The sequence below is a fragment of the Phyllobates terribilis genome, unplaced genomic scaffold (genome assembly GCF_046119375.1).
Source record: "Phyllobates terribilis strain yellow unplaced genomic scaffold, ASM4611937v1 Scaffold_1__5_contigs__length_1240528914, whole genome shotgun sequence".
NCBI lineage: Eukaryota > Metazoa > Chordata > Amphibia > Anura > Dendrobatidae > Phyllobates > Phyllobates terribilis.
In genome coordinates this window covers 1,016,534,449-1,016,547,920 of record NW_027362761.1, presented here as the reverse complement: position 1 = coordinate 1,016,547,920, position 13,472 = coordinate 1,016,534,449, and the positions used below count along the sequence as shown (strand labels likewise).

The 13,472-nt window shown below is 39.9% G+C and overlaps 1 protein-coding gene across 2 annotated transcripts in view; it reads right to left on the bottom strand.

Annotated features, from left to right (window-relative positions):
• The window catches only part of SPOCK3 (SPARC (osteonectin), cwcv and kazal like domains proteoglycan 3), a 572,172-nt gene that overhangs the window by 367,167 nt on the left and 191,533 nt on the right, over positions 1–13,472 (bottom strand). For both annotated transcript variants that reach the window (XM_073644316.1, XM_073644308.1), the window contains exon 3: positions 3,797–3,842. In XM_073644316.1, the coding sequence (XP_073500417.1) occupies positions 3,797–3,842 (46 nt within the window). The remainder of the gene's footprint in view (positions 1–3,796; positions 3,843–13,472) is intronic.

Here is a 13,472-nt window from a genome sequence, read left to right as displayed (position 1 = left end):
TCTACTCACCTACTCAACTATACATGCATGCAGGAAGAAACCTGAAAGTCAAGGGGAGCGGGCAGGGAGACTATGGCTTGATCCACGATGGCTTTTAATGCACCACTACAGCATTTTTTTTTTATTGCACCGCTGGAATGGTTCTTTAAATATTAGTCCTCTGCCACCTGTCTCATACTCACCTGCTGCTGCCATCATTGTTTTATAGCATCGCTCCCATCAGTCTCCGGCGAAAAGTGACTTGTTGGCAGCTCCAGTGTTTCATGGAACTGTGCGGAGGTCACTTTTCAATACAAGTTTATGATACCCTCGTTCTGGCTCACATAGACTTGTAGTGAGAGCTTGAGATATAGATTCTGACTTTCGAACAGTCAGAAGCTACGCTCACAAGATCGCGTTGCGGTCCCGGAGCCGTGCAAAAAAAAGGTGACGATGCCGGAGGGTGAGTATATTACCGGACCCTGGGGGCTTACATTTAAAGCACTGGAAAAAAAAACCTGGAGTGGTTCATTAAAACATATTTTCTCTGAAGCATGTAGTTTTAAAGGACACTAATCATTTTACCATACAATGTACTGGAAAACAGGAAAAAGAATTTAAAGAGAACCTGTCAGTAGGATTTTGCAAAGTAAAGTACACACATAGTCATATTGGCGCTGGGATACTGATTAAAATGATAACTTTGGTGGTTTATGTGTAATCTTTATATGAAGTTTTCATTTACTGATATCTTTAAGCATCGGGGTGGGCATTTTTTTTTTCTTGGAGATTTGGTCCCTTATTCATCCTCCTTAGGTACTATGTACAGTAGAAGCTCGGCTATGTGTGTGCTTTACTTTGCAAAATCCTGCTGACATGTTATCTTTAAAGTCTGGTAAAATTGTGAAAAAAAAAAACACAATTCAGTTATTGTTTTGGGGTTTTGCTTTTGTGCTCTTTATATGTGGTAAAAATGAACAGACAACATGACTCTCCATGTCAATAAAAATACTGTGATGCCAAGCATGTCAAAAAATATGCATATTTTATGAAGTGAATAATAAAAATTCATAATTTGGTAAGAGATTATAAATTGGATTTGTGGTCGGTGTTTCACCGCATGTCACAGCCCAGTATCCAGTGCGCGCTTGTGGCCAATGAAAGCAGAGGAGAGAGGGAAAGTGCTGGATACTGGGCTGTGACATGCGGTGAAACACCGGACACAGCCCAGTCAATCAGGGGGGTGCGTGCTACTGAGTCATTCCTGGGTGAATACAGGAAATCCGGAAGTTGACGTGACATCAGCGGGGTCACGTGACGTGGACTGAGCGAGCAGTGATAGCGCTGCTCACATGCACATATGGCAACGATGGGGGCATTATACAATGCAGTGGACCACATCTTTAAAAAGCTGCCCCCATCCACACAAGGATCTGTATTTACATTGTCTATTGACAATGAGCTGCTTATCACAGAAGGGTATGACTAGCTAGAGTTGGACTAGCTGGTGATAATCACCAGGCAATAAAACCTTAATCGTAAGTAAACAACAACACATAGCCTGATATGTGACACATTGTTGAAATCTGTATTTTACCCCTACCTCATGCTGTCCTCAGATTACATCGTAAAAATCTGCTGACAGATGCTCTTTACGGCATCTTTACATACGTGCCATCAATTTTGAGTATAAAATACTGATGACAGGTTCTCTTTAAGTAGTTTATTTAACCTTTGCTTTTGTCGCCAAAAGCATAAGTAGAATTGCCTTTTAATCTTTATATATTTAAGGGTAGGCAACTACTTTATTTCCAGGCATGACAAGTCTTTAATTATTAAAGAACATTACTGTTAGGGGGACGGTTACAAACAACTTTATTAAATAATGGAAAGCAACCGAACCCGGGGTCCGCGATGCAGCCTGGTGGACTGCGGCCGAACACCTTCCGGGTGAGAAGGTAAAACAACCAACTTAAATAACAATCCCCTCCGTGTTACTGCACACAGGAACGGGATTAGGGATTCGCACTATCTCCGTTAACTGCAAAAGAGAAGTGCGATAAATAATGTATCTGTAGTCCTGTTACAGCACAGGGACTACACAGTTGGCGCTAGGATGCGTGTGTGACTCACGCTGGCGTATACGTGCTCCCAGCCGGCGTGCTACCGGACTAAGGAGTATCTCTCCCCGTGGCTTACAGGTGGTACCGGGAATAGGGTGTCTGCAGACTGCTCGGGGTGTAAGGCGACCCCTTTGTCGGAGACAGACTGTCAGATGAAGCTACCTGCCTATTTCATCTAAGCCTGCCTATTTCCACTAAACCTGCCTGCCAGAAACTAAAGCACACGTGGAGCCCAAGAGACCAAGCGTCCACACAACACCATCACAGCTCAATGATCAGAACGCGCCGCCATGTTTGTGGGCAGGCTTTTTAAAGATTAAGCCCTTGGTGACGCCACCCGCGACCAATCAGGCAGTGCCAGGTCACCGGATCAGCTGACTCCCAAACCACCAATCACGGTCCGCCATATCACGGGCATGCTCAGTACAGAGAATCCTGGACTTAGGCTTTAGCAGCCCTGTCTCCCTCCGCAACCTATCCTTCATGTTGCTAGGAACAAAGACCCAAGAGACAACCTGTACATATCGTGCACCAGCTAGGCGTTGGGACTGATGATGATGATGCTGAGCAGCATCAGCCCTGGCTGGACCAGAATGGGAGACCACAGAGTCCACTGATGGTTCTGAACCCATTTCAAATCCAGCAAACACCTAACAATTACTATCTAAAATAATACAATATTAGTATATCAGCATCATCTTGGCTATTTAAATGAGTAATTGATACTAGGTGGTGACCAGTAATAACAACCATTACAGTTCCAGATGCAAAGCCTACCCCACATTACATATACTGTAATACAGAAATGCATCCTATTACCCTTATCTGCCATTGATCTTGGCATTTATTAGCACTTTAGTCTTGGCTATAATTAATTAGGAAACTGGGGAAAATAGGTCAATCTTAGAAAAGAAGCATGCTTGAACCTGTCTAAGCAAACATGGAAATGTATGGGCAGAAAGTTAAAAAATCACTCACATTTAACTTTTGATCCTCTTAATATATTGTAATCACCATATTATATGGCACTGTGTACCTTTGCTCATTTTGCCTTTCTATACAGCTAATTCTTCTCTTTTATATATTAGGCCTATAACATCATGTGATTAAAAACTGACTAGCTGAATCCTTCTAAGATCTATGTAGAAACAGGAATTCAATTTTCTCTGTAAGTCACTTCAAAAGTCCCTGGCAGAGGTCACAGCTGGAAAAAGATACTTTCTGTTTCTACATAGAGCAGAAAAAAGAGAAGAATTTGCTGGGTAGAAAGGTAAAATGAGTTATTGTAAGTACACAATGCAATATAATATGATGATTGCAATATATTAAGGGGATAAAAACTTTGATGGGAGGAGGAGTGCGTCTTTCAAAAGTAGGATGTAAACTACAAAAATGCCCATACATGTTAAATAGCTATTGGCAGAACAATTATCTTTCCTGCCTTCCCCAAAATTTCCTTGTAGTAATCGCCTTATCATCTATGGAATTGCTCATATTACATAATCTGTCAGCTGAGAGATGACAAATGGTTGTTATCAGCGGGTCCAGTTAAATATCATGTAATGTGTATATGGATCTTAAAACAACCAATCTTTTTTAAACATAAAATTAAATTATCTTCCATAATTATAAAACTCCCCTTAAAGTTCTTTAACTTGCAGGATACATAACAGTTTATACATAGTATAACTTACCTTGATCAAACGGTCTGCTAGGACTCCAAGTACGGAAGTAATCATCCTAGAGGACAAGACAACACAGACTTTATTAAAGATATAATTAAGAAAAGAAAAATATCTATAACATAAGGTAGATCACAGCATGCAATAGATTGAGAAGGTAAAAACAAAGCAAATGTATACAAACCTCCACTTCCTAAATAGGCCAGCAAGTAAAATAAATAAGAAAGTAAATAACAGTGAGAATAATGCATTATCATTGCCCTTTAGATTTTTATTTTCTTGATTTGGTTAATATGCTATTAGTCACATAGAATTTCACACTGTTTCAATCTGTATTTTGATAGGTTGGTGATGAAAAGAAAATAACACATAATAACACACTTAAATAAGATATCATTGATTATGCCTTGCTTCAAAGAGAAGAATTTCCAACAATGGAATAGTACAAGAAAACATTCAACAATATGGCCAACAAGCTGCAGGAGGTTGTGATTAAACGAGCAAGGTATGTAATTTCACTGGTGCCACTTTAATGATTCTAGCCATAGTTGCTCTTACACCCGCAGAGTATAGAAATGATTTCTTCTATCGCACAAAGACACGTTAGAACAAAGCATATCCTCAAAGTGCCTGCCTTTTGTATAAACTCCACCTAACTGCCCATTCTCATTACTCAATCTTTTTAACATTAATATGACAAGTCATATGATATGTTAATTTTAGGAATCTGGTTAATACACTTTTCATTTTTCTCTTTCAAATATACAAGCCTAAAAAACATAACTATAACTTAAAAATCAGAAAATGTGCCGATTTTCACTTTTTATTACCATATTGCATAGCGAAGTATACTTAATTCAGAGGTAGGGACTATAGATGAGCGGATCAGGCAAAATTCCAATTTGATTGTTAGCATGGATTTTGCTGGGAAATTTGATTTGTTGAGAAGTTATTCTCCGTTAATTTAATGCCCCCTATAATGAGTTGTGGTCTTTTTTAGACTTACTTATATTCACCTTAACACTCATCTCTTCGGCCCTTCTGCACGTCGTATCAGCCATCTGGTACTGGTCACATCTTTTTATCACCATCATGACTGCTGAATGCCCCAGAACTCTTCACGCTAGACTGGGACTTCCAGCTCTGATGAGGCCCAGGATGGATGGTTAACGTTGAGGAGCAAATGGGCCATAGATGTGAGCCACAAGGAGGGTATATATCTGTTTTTCATTTTTTTAACTTTTCTTGACTCTTTGGCGATCAGCAAAGTGGCAGCCATCAACTGCTGAATCCTCACAGAAGTGAATGTAAAAAAAATGTGCATTTTGGCTCATCTGGATTTTTGAAATATTTGGGTAGAATGTCATGCCACTTGAATATATTCATTGATCTCTAGTAGGAACATCTATTAATTAAAGGGATATTACGATGTTGTATATTTAAAGCAAATGCATATGATATACCATATACAGTGGGTACGGAAAGCATTCAGACCCCTTTAAATTTTTCACTCCTTGTTTCATTGCAGCCACTTGGTAAATTCTAAAAAGTTCATATTTTTCTCATTAAAGTACACTCTCCAACCCATCTCGACTGAAAAAAAAACAGAAATGTAGAAATTTTTGCAACTGTATTAAAAAAGAAAAAATTAAATATTACATGGTAATAAGTATTCAGACCCTTTGCTCAGACACTCATATTTAAGTCACATGCTGTCCATTTCATTGTGATCCTCCTTGAGATGGTTCTACTTCTTCATTGGAGTCCAGCTGTGTTTAATAAACTGATATGACTTGATTTGGAAAGGCACACACCTGTCCATATAAGACCTCACAGCTCACAGTGCATGTCAGACCAAAAGAGAATCATGAGCTCAAAGGAACTGCCCAAGGAGCTCAGAGACAGAAATGTGGCAAGGCACAGAGCTGACCAAGGTTACAAAAGAATTTCTGCATTACTCAAGGTTCCTAAGAGCACAGTGGCCTCCATAATCCTTAAATGGAAGAAGTTTGGGACCACCAGAAGTCTTCCTAGACATGGCCATCCAGCCAAACTGAGCAATCATGGGAGAAGAGCCTTGGTGTGAGAGGTAAAGAAGAACCCCAAGATCACTGAGGCTGAGCTCCAGAGATGGGAGAAAGTTCCATAAAGTCAACTATCACTGCAGCCCTCCACCAGTCGGGACTTTATGGCAGAGTGGCCCGACGAAAGCCTCTGCTCAGTGCAATACATATGAAAGCCCGCATAGAGTTTGCTCAAAAACACATGAAGGACTCACAGATTATGAGAAATAAGATTCTCTGGCCTGATGAGATGAAGATAGAACTTTTTGGTGATAATTCTAAGCGGTATGTGTGGAGAAAACCAGGCACTGCTCATCCCCTGCCCAATACAATCCCAACAGTGAAACATGGTGGTGGCAGCATTATGCTATGGGGGTGGTTTTCAGCTGCACGGACAGGACAAATGGTTGTAATTGAAGGAAACATGAATGCGGCCAAGTACAGAGATATCCTGGATGAAAACCTCTTCCAGAGTGCTCTGGACCTTAGACTTGGCCGAAGGTTCACTTTCCAACAAGACAATGACCCTAAGCACACAGCTAAAATAACAAAGGAGTGGCTTCAGAACAACTCTGTGACCATTCTTGACTGTCCCTGACCTAAACCCAATTGAACATCTCTGGAGAGACCTGAAAATGGCTGTCCACCAACATTCACCATCCAACTTGGCGGAACTGGAGAGGATCTGCAAGGAAGAATGGCAGAGGACCCCTAATCCAGGTGTAAAAAACTTGTTGCATCATTCCCAAGAAGACTTATGGCTGTACTAGCTCAAAAGGGTGCTTCTACTCAATACTGAGCAATGGGTCTGAATACTTATGACCATGTGATATTTCAGTATTTCTTTTTTAATTAATTTGCAAAAATGTCTACATTTCTGTTTTTTTCCAGTCAAGATGGGGTGCAGAGTGTACTTTAATGAGAAAAAAATGAACTTTTTAGAATTTACCAAATGGCTGCAATGAAACAAAGAATGAAAAATTTAAAGGGGTCTGAATACTTTTCGTACCCACTGTATATACAGTACAGACCAAAATTTGGACACACCTTCTCATTTAAAGATTTTTCTGTCTTTTCATGACTATGAAAATTGTACATTCACACTGAAGGCATCAAAACTATGAATTAACACATGTGGAATCATATACTTAACAAAAAAGTGTGAAACAACTGAAAATATGTCTTATATACTAGGTTCTTCAAAGTATCCACCTTTTGCTTTGATGACTGCTTTGCACACTCTTGGCATTCTCTTGATGAGCTTCAAGAGGTAGTCACCGGAAAGGGTTTTCACTTCACAGATGTGCCCTGTCAGGTTTAATAAGTGGGATTTCTTGCCTTATAAATGGGGTTGGGACCATAAGTTGTGTTGTGCAGAAGTCTGGTGGATACACAGCTGATAGTCCTACTGAATAGACTGTTAAAATTTGTATTATGGCAAGAAAAAAAGCAGCTAAGTAAAGAAAAACCAGTGGCCATCATTACTTTAAGAAATGAAGGTCAGTCAGAGCGAAAAATTGGGCAAACTTTAAAAGTGTTCCCAAGTGCAGTTGCAAAAACCATCAAGCGCTACAAAGAAACTGGCTCATATGAGGACCGCCCCAGGAAAGGAAGACCAAGAGTCACCTCTGCTTCTGAGGATAAGTTTATCCGAGTCACCAGCCTCAGAAATCGCAGGATAACAGCAGCTCAGATTAGAGACCAGGTCAATGCCACACAGAGTTCTAGCAGCAGACACATCTCTACAACAACTGCTAAGAGGAGACTTTGTGCAGCAGGCCTTCATGGTAAAATAGCTGCTAGGAAATCACTGCTAAGGACAGGCAACAAGCAGAAGAGACTTGTTTGGGCTAAAGAACACAAGGAATGGACATTGGTCCAGTGGAAATCTGTGCTTTGGTCTGATGAGTCCAAATTTGAGATCTTTGGTTCCAACCACCGTGTCTTTGTGCAACGCAGAAAAGGTGAACGGATGGACTCCACATGCCTGGTTCCCACAGTGAAGCATGGAGGAGGAGGTGTGATGGTGTGGGGGTGCTTTGCTGGTGACACTGTTGTGGATTTATTCAAAATTGAAGACATACTGAACCAGCATGGCTACCACAGCATCTTGCAGCGGCATGCTATTCCATCCGGTTTGCGTTTAGTTGGACCATCATTTATTTTTCAACAGGACAATGACCCCAAACACACCTCCAGGCTGTGTAAGGGCTATTTGACCAAGTAGGAGAGTGATGGAGTGCTACGCCAGTTGACCTGGCCTCCACAGTCACCAGACCTGAACCCAATCGAGATGGTTTGGGGTGAGCTGGACCGCAGAGTGAAGGCAAAAGGGCCAACAAGTGCTAAGCATCTCTGGGAACTCCTTCAAGATTTTTGGAAGACCATTTCTGGTGACTACCTCTTGAAGCTCATCAAGAGAATGCCAAGAGTATGCAAAGCAGTCATCAAAGCAAAAGGTGGCTACTTTGAAGAACCTAGAATATAAGACATATTTTCAGATGTTTCACACTTTTTTGTTAACTATATAATTCCACATGTGTTAATTCATAGTTTTGATGCCTGAGGAAAACAAACTGTTTAATAATTGTGCACACCTTGATAAAGGGTGTTGATATCATCAAGATCTGATGCAGGCAGCTCCCTTTGCAGGGACCAATGACATTCTTGGTGTGCTTGATGGAACACAAGTCGGGAGATGCTTAAGGCCATGGTAGAACATTTAGGCTATGTAGGATGATCACAGTAGCACAAGCAACATGCAGCCTAGTGTTGTGTTGAAAAACAGCTGCTAGGACAATTTGAACATATGCCTCTACCATTAGTTTCACTACCAAATCAAAGCCAAGAAAATGACAAATCAAAGCAGAGCTTTTAGTGTAGCTGGAATAAGGTATCTGGCTACAATACATGTCAGCAACACCACAATAACAGAAATACACAGTGTGCAGAATTATTAGGCAAATGAGTATTTTGATCACATTATACTTTTTATACATGTTGTTCTACTCCAAGCATCATAGGCTTGAGAGCCAACTACCAATTAAGTAAATCTGGTGATGTGCATCTCTGTAATGAGGAGGGGTGTTGACTAATGACATCAACACCCTATATAAGCTGTGCTTAATTATTAGGTAACTTCCTTTCCTTTGGCAAAATGGGACAGAAGAGAGATTTGACGGGCTCTGAAAAGTCCAAAATTGTGAGATGTCTTGCAGAGGGATGCAGCAGTCTTGAAATTTCCAAACTTTTGTAGCGTTATCACCGAACAATCAAGCGTTTCATGGCAAATAGCCAACAGGGTCGCAAGAAGCGTGTTGGCCAAAAAAGGCGCAAAATAACTGCCCATGAATTGAGGAAAATCAAGCGTGAAGCTGCCAAGATGCCATTCACCACCAGTTTTGCCATATTTCAGAGCTGCAACGTTACTGGAGTATCAAAATGCACAAGGTGTGCGCTACTCAGGGACATGGCCAAGGTAAGGAAGGCTGAAAAACCACCACCTTTGAACAAGAAACATAAGACAAAACATCAAGAATGGGCCAAGAAATATCTTAAGACTGATGTTTCAAAGGTTTTATGGACTGATGAAATGAGAGTGACTCTTGATGGGCCAGATGGATGGGCCAGAGGCTGGATCAGTAAAGGGCAGAGATCTCCACTCTGACTCAGACGCCAGCAAGGTGGAGGTGGGGTACTGTATGGGCTGGTATCATCAAAGATGAACTTGTGGGACCTTTTCGGGTTGAGGATGGAGTGAAGTTCAACTCCCAGACCTACTGCCTGTTTCTGGAAGACAACTTTTTCAAGCAGTGGTATAGGAATAAGTCGGTATCGTTCAAGAAAAACATGATTTTCATGCAGGACAATGCTCCATCACATGCATCCAACTACTCCACAGCGTGGCTGGCCAGTAAAGGTCTAAAAGAAAAAAAAATAATGACATGGCCCCCTTGTTCTCCTGATCTGAACCCCATAGAGAACCTCTGGTCCATCATAAAATGTGAGATCTACAGGGAGGGAAAACAGTACACCTCTCGGAACAGTGCCTGGGAGGCTGTGGTGGCTGCTGCATGCAATTTTGATCAAGCAACTGACAGAATCTATGGATTGAAGGCTGTTGAGTGTCATCATAAAGAAAGGTGGCTATACTGATCACTAATTTTTGGGGTTTTTGTTTTTGCATGTTAGAAATGTTTATTTCTAAATTTTGTTTACTGATATTGGTTTACCTGGTGAAAATAAACAAGTGAGATGGGATTATATTTGGTTTTTATTAAGTTACCTAATAATTCTGCACAGTAATAGTTACCTGCACAAACAGATATCCTCCTAAGATAGCCAAATCTAAAAAAACCACTCCAACTTCCAAAAATATTAAGCTTGGATATTTATGAGTCTTTTGGGTTGATTGAGAACATATTTGTTAATCAATAATAAAAATAATCCTCTAAAATACAACTTGCCTAATAATTCTGCACACAGTGTATGGCTGATATGTTCTCTTGTGAAGGCCTAGTGTTGTATCGAGACCAATCTCTGGCTATCATTGCCTCCAAAACTAAAGCAGAACTCATCGCTAAAGAGAACCAACCTCCATTTTAGCCTCCATTGCTCCATTCCAGCTTCTGGACTCCAGCTGGAGACTATGTGGGCAACGCCATGAAGAGACCTTCACTCTTCAGTCCCACTCATCCAAAACAATCCCAAATTAGATTGGGTGACTATAGAGGCAATGTCTTCAGGTGCACCAACATAGCAGTTGGCACAAAAATTTAAAATTTTGACTCTGCAGACAAGAATTCAGATTTCAACTGACCTAATACCCAGTCCTTATGCTGCTTGCCCCAAACAAGTCTCAAATTGTTTGTGGTCATCAGTAGTGGCTTCTTTACAACCATTCGACCATAAAAGCGTGATTTTTACAGTCTCCACTAAACAGAATGATACTGAGATGTGCATGCTACTTGATGCCTTTGCAACATTTATGAGAGCTGTTATCTGTGGAGCTGTCAATTTACAGTTTTTGAAGCTATTAGTTTTGATAAACTAATTCTCTACAGCAGAGGTAATTCTGGGACTTCCTTTCCTGGGTTGGTCCATGAGAGTCCATTTCTTCATAGCGATTGACAGTTTTCATGACTGCACGTGAAGATACCTTCAGGGTTCCATCAATTTTCTATGTGGACTGACCTTCATGTCTTACAGTAATGATGGAATGTCATTTTCCTTTACTCAGTTAAATGTTTCTTGCCATATTCTTGATTAGAACAGTTGTGGAATAGGGCTTAGCAATATATGGACCTGTGTGCCAATACTGCCTCTGCAAAACCAACCTGATGGTCGCAAATAGTTTTTGAATGACAATGATCCCAAAAATGAATTCTTGATCAGGCACACCTATTAATTGGCAACCATTCCAGGTGACTTCCTGATGAAGCTGCTTGAGATAATGCCAAGTATATATAAAGCTGTCATCAGAGTAAAAAGAAGAATACTTTGAGGAATCTAAGACTTAACAGATAATCTGGTTTGTTTCACACATTACTTTACTTCTTCATATGTGTTCCTTCATGGTTTTTCAACCTTCAAAGTCTAAAATGTACAAATGTTCACTGTTGGTATGTTTGTCTTTTGGTGATGTGCAGTATTGGCTTTGCACCAAACATAAATTTTTGAATTGTGTCCAAAAAGTTCAACTTTAGTCTCATCAGACCTTAACATATTTACCCACAAGCTTTTGGGAGACTTTAAGTAGGTTTTGGCAAAATATAGCTTGGCTTGAATGTTTTTCTTTGTATGAAATGGCTTCTGTCGTGCCACTCTATCCACAGGCCAGATATGAAGAATAGATTGATGTTACATTCAATACACAACCAGTACTTGCCAGAAATTCCTGCAGTTCCTTGTTGTAAGTCTCTTGGCAGCTTCCCAGACCAAATTTGTTTCTCATCTTTTCATCAATTTTTGAGAGATGTCCAGCTCAAGGTATTGTTATTGTGTGGCAAATTTAAGACACTTCTTGATGACTGTTTTCACAGTATTCCATGGTATATCTAATGTTTTGAAAATATTTCTGTAACTTTCTCCAGACTAATAACTTATTTTAGTTTTGTTTATTTGTTTTTTATTTTCTCCCTAAAAATTTGTTTCAGTTTGTTTTTAAATGGATCTTTATGTATTATGGGTACAGTTAAAGATGGAAAAAATTCTGAAATGATTTTTCATGGTATGAGTTTTTTGCATGACAAAACCTGGCATTTTTACATGGATGTGAAGACTTTTTATATCCACTGGATGTTTCCTATTGAACTGTATGCTGATTTTTGCATTGTTTGTATCTTCACATATTTACATATTTTTTAAAAGATGTTTTAGGTGTGTATGCGTGTATATCCCTTCTCCCATGTGGTTACATTTTGGAGCTCCAATTAGCAGAGTGCTTGATTCCAGGTGGGGAAGTATTGAAGAGAAAACTTTCTGTTTACACACTGTGTGAAAAAGTGAAAAATAATTTTTTGTTCAAAACACACTTTTGGAATGCAAATGAACACATTGCCTTATCCTATGGTACATAAGATAAACAAAGAATCTGTTCTATATTGTAACTGGTGATGCTGTACTTTCTTCAACTTTTCTCGCTATTATGACTCTTACAATGTGTTGTGCACCCAGCAGAACAAAAATTGCAAATGTGGCTTTTGTAACTAGATATTATGGGAGTTGAGTGAATCGAGTCAAGTTTGTTTTTAATTTCACAAAAAAAATTTGTTTGATTCTTTTTAGAGGTGGAAGGGGGCTAAAAAAATTATACTAACCTTGCCCCTCATTTGTCCTGCTGCCAAAGCTCCCAGCACAGTCCTTTTTGCTGGGCTGCTTTGGCTTTTTAGCACTGACTAGCCTGGAAGAAGGCTCAAAACAGAAGACCAGATGGAGGGAGGCCAGTGGAGGTGCTAGTGGGGCACTGCTGTACCAGGACAGGGGAGATGTGAGTATGATATTTTTAACCACTGACTTTATTTTCCTGGGTCTGGAGATGTATCAGTATGTAATAAATAGCTTTTACCAGCAATTCAATTTATGTTGAATAAATCCGTCATGAAACAAATTTCTCACCCGAATTTGAGCAAATCTGACAAAAAAAATTGCAGATTCGCTCTTCAAAATAAACTAAAAGATTATGCAATGAATGAAACCTAACACCTGCAACTCAAAATATATAAAATATTGGTAAAGTGACACTTTAGGTCCTAAAGCACATATACAAAATAGATCACACATCTGAGTCAGACAACTTTCTGGGCAAAACCGCATATTACTTTGTCTCCTTTGAAGAGATTTGTGAACAAATGAGCGTAGACACAAGCAAATGCAATCAACTTCTATGACAGAATCACTGACTGGGTGGATAAGGGAAATGCTGTAGATATAGTATATCTTGACTTCAGCAAAGCATTTGACAAAGTATCTCACATCATCCTTATTGAAAAAATGACCAAGTATGCAATGGACCAGGCAACTGTTAGGTGGATTCATAACTGGCTTAGTGATCGGACTCAAAGGGTGGTTGTAAATGGCTTCACATCCAGCTGGATGAATGTCTCAAGTGGGGTACCACAGGGCTC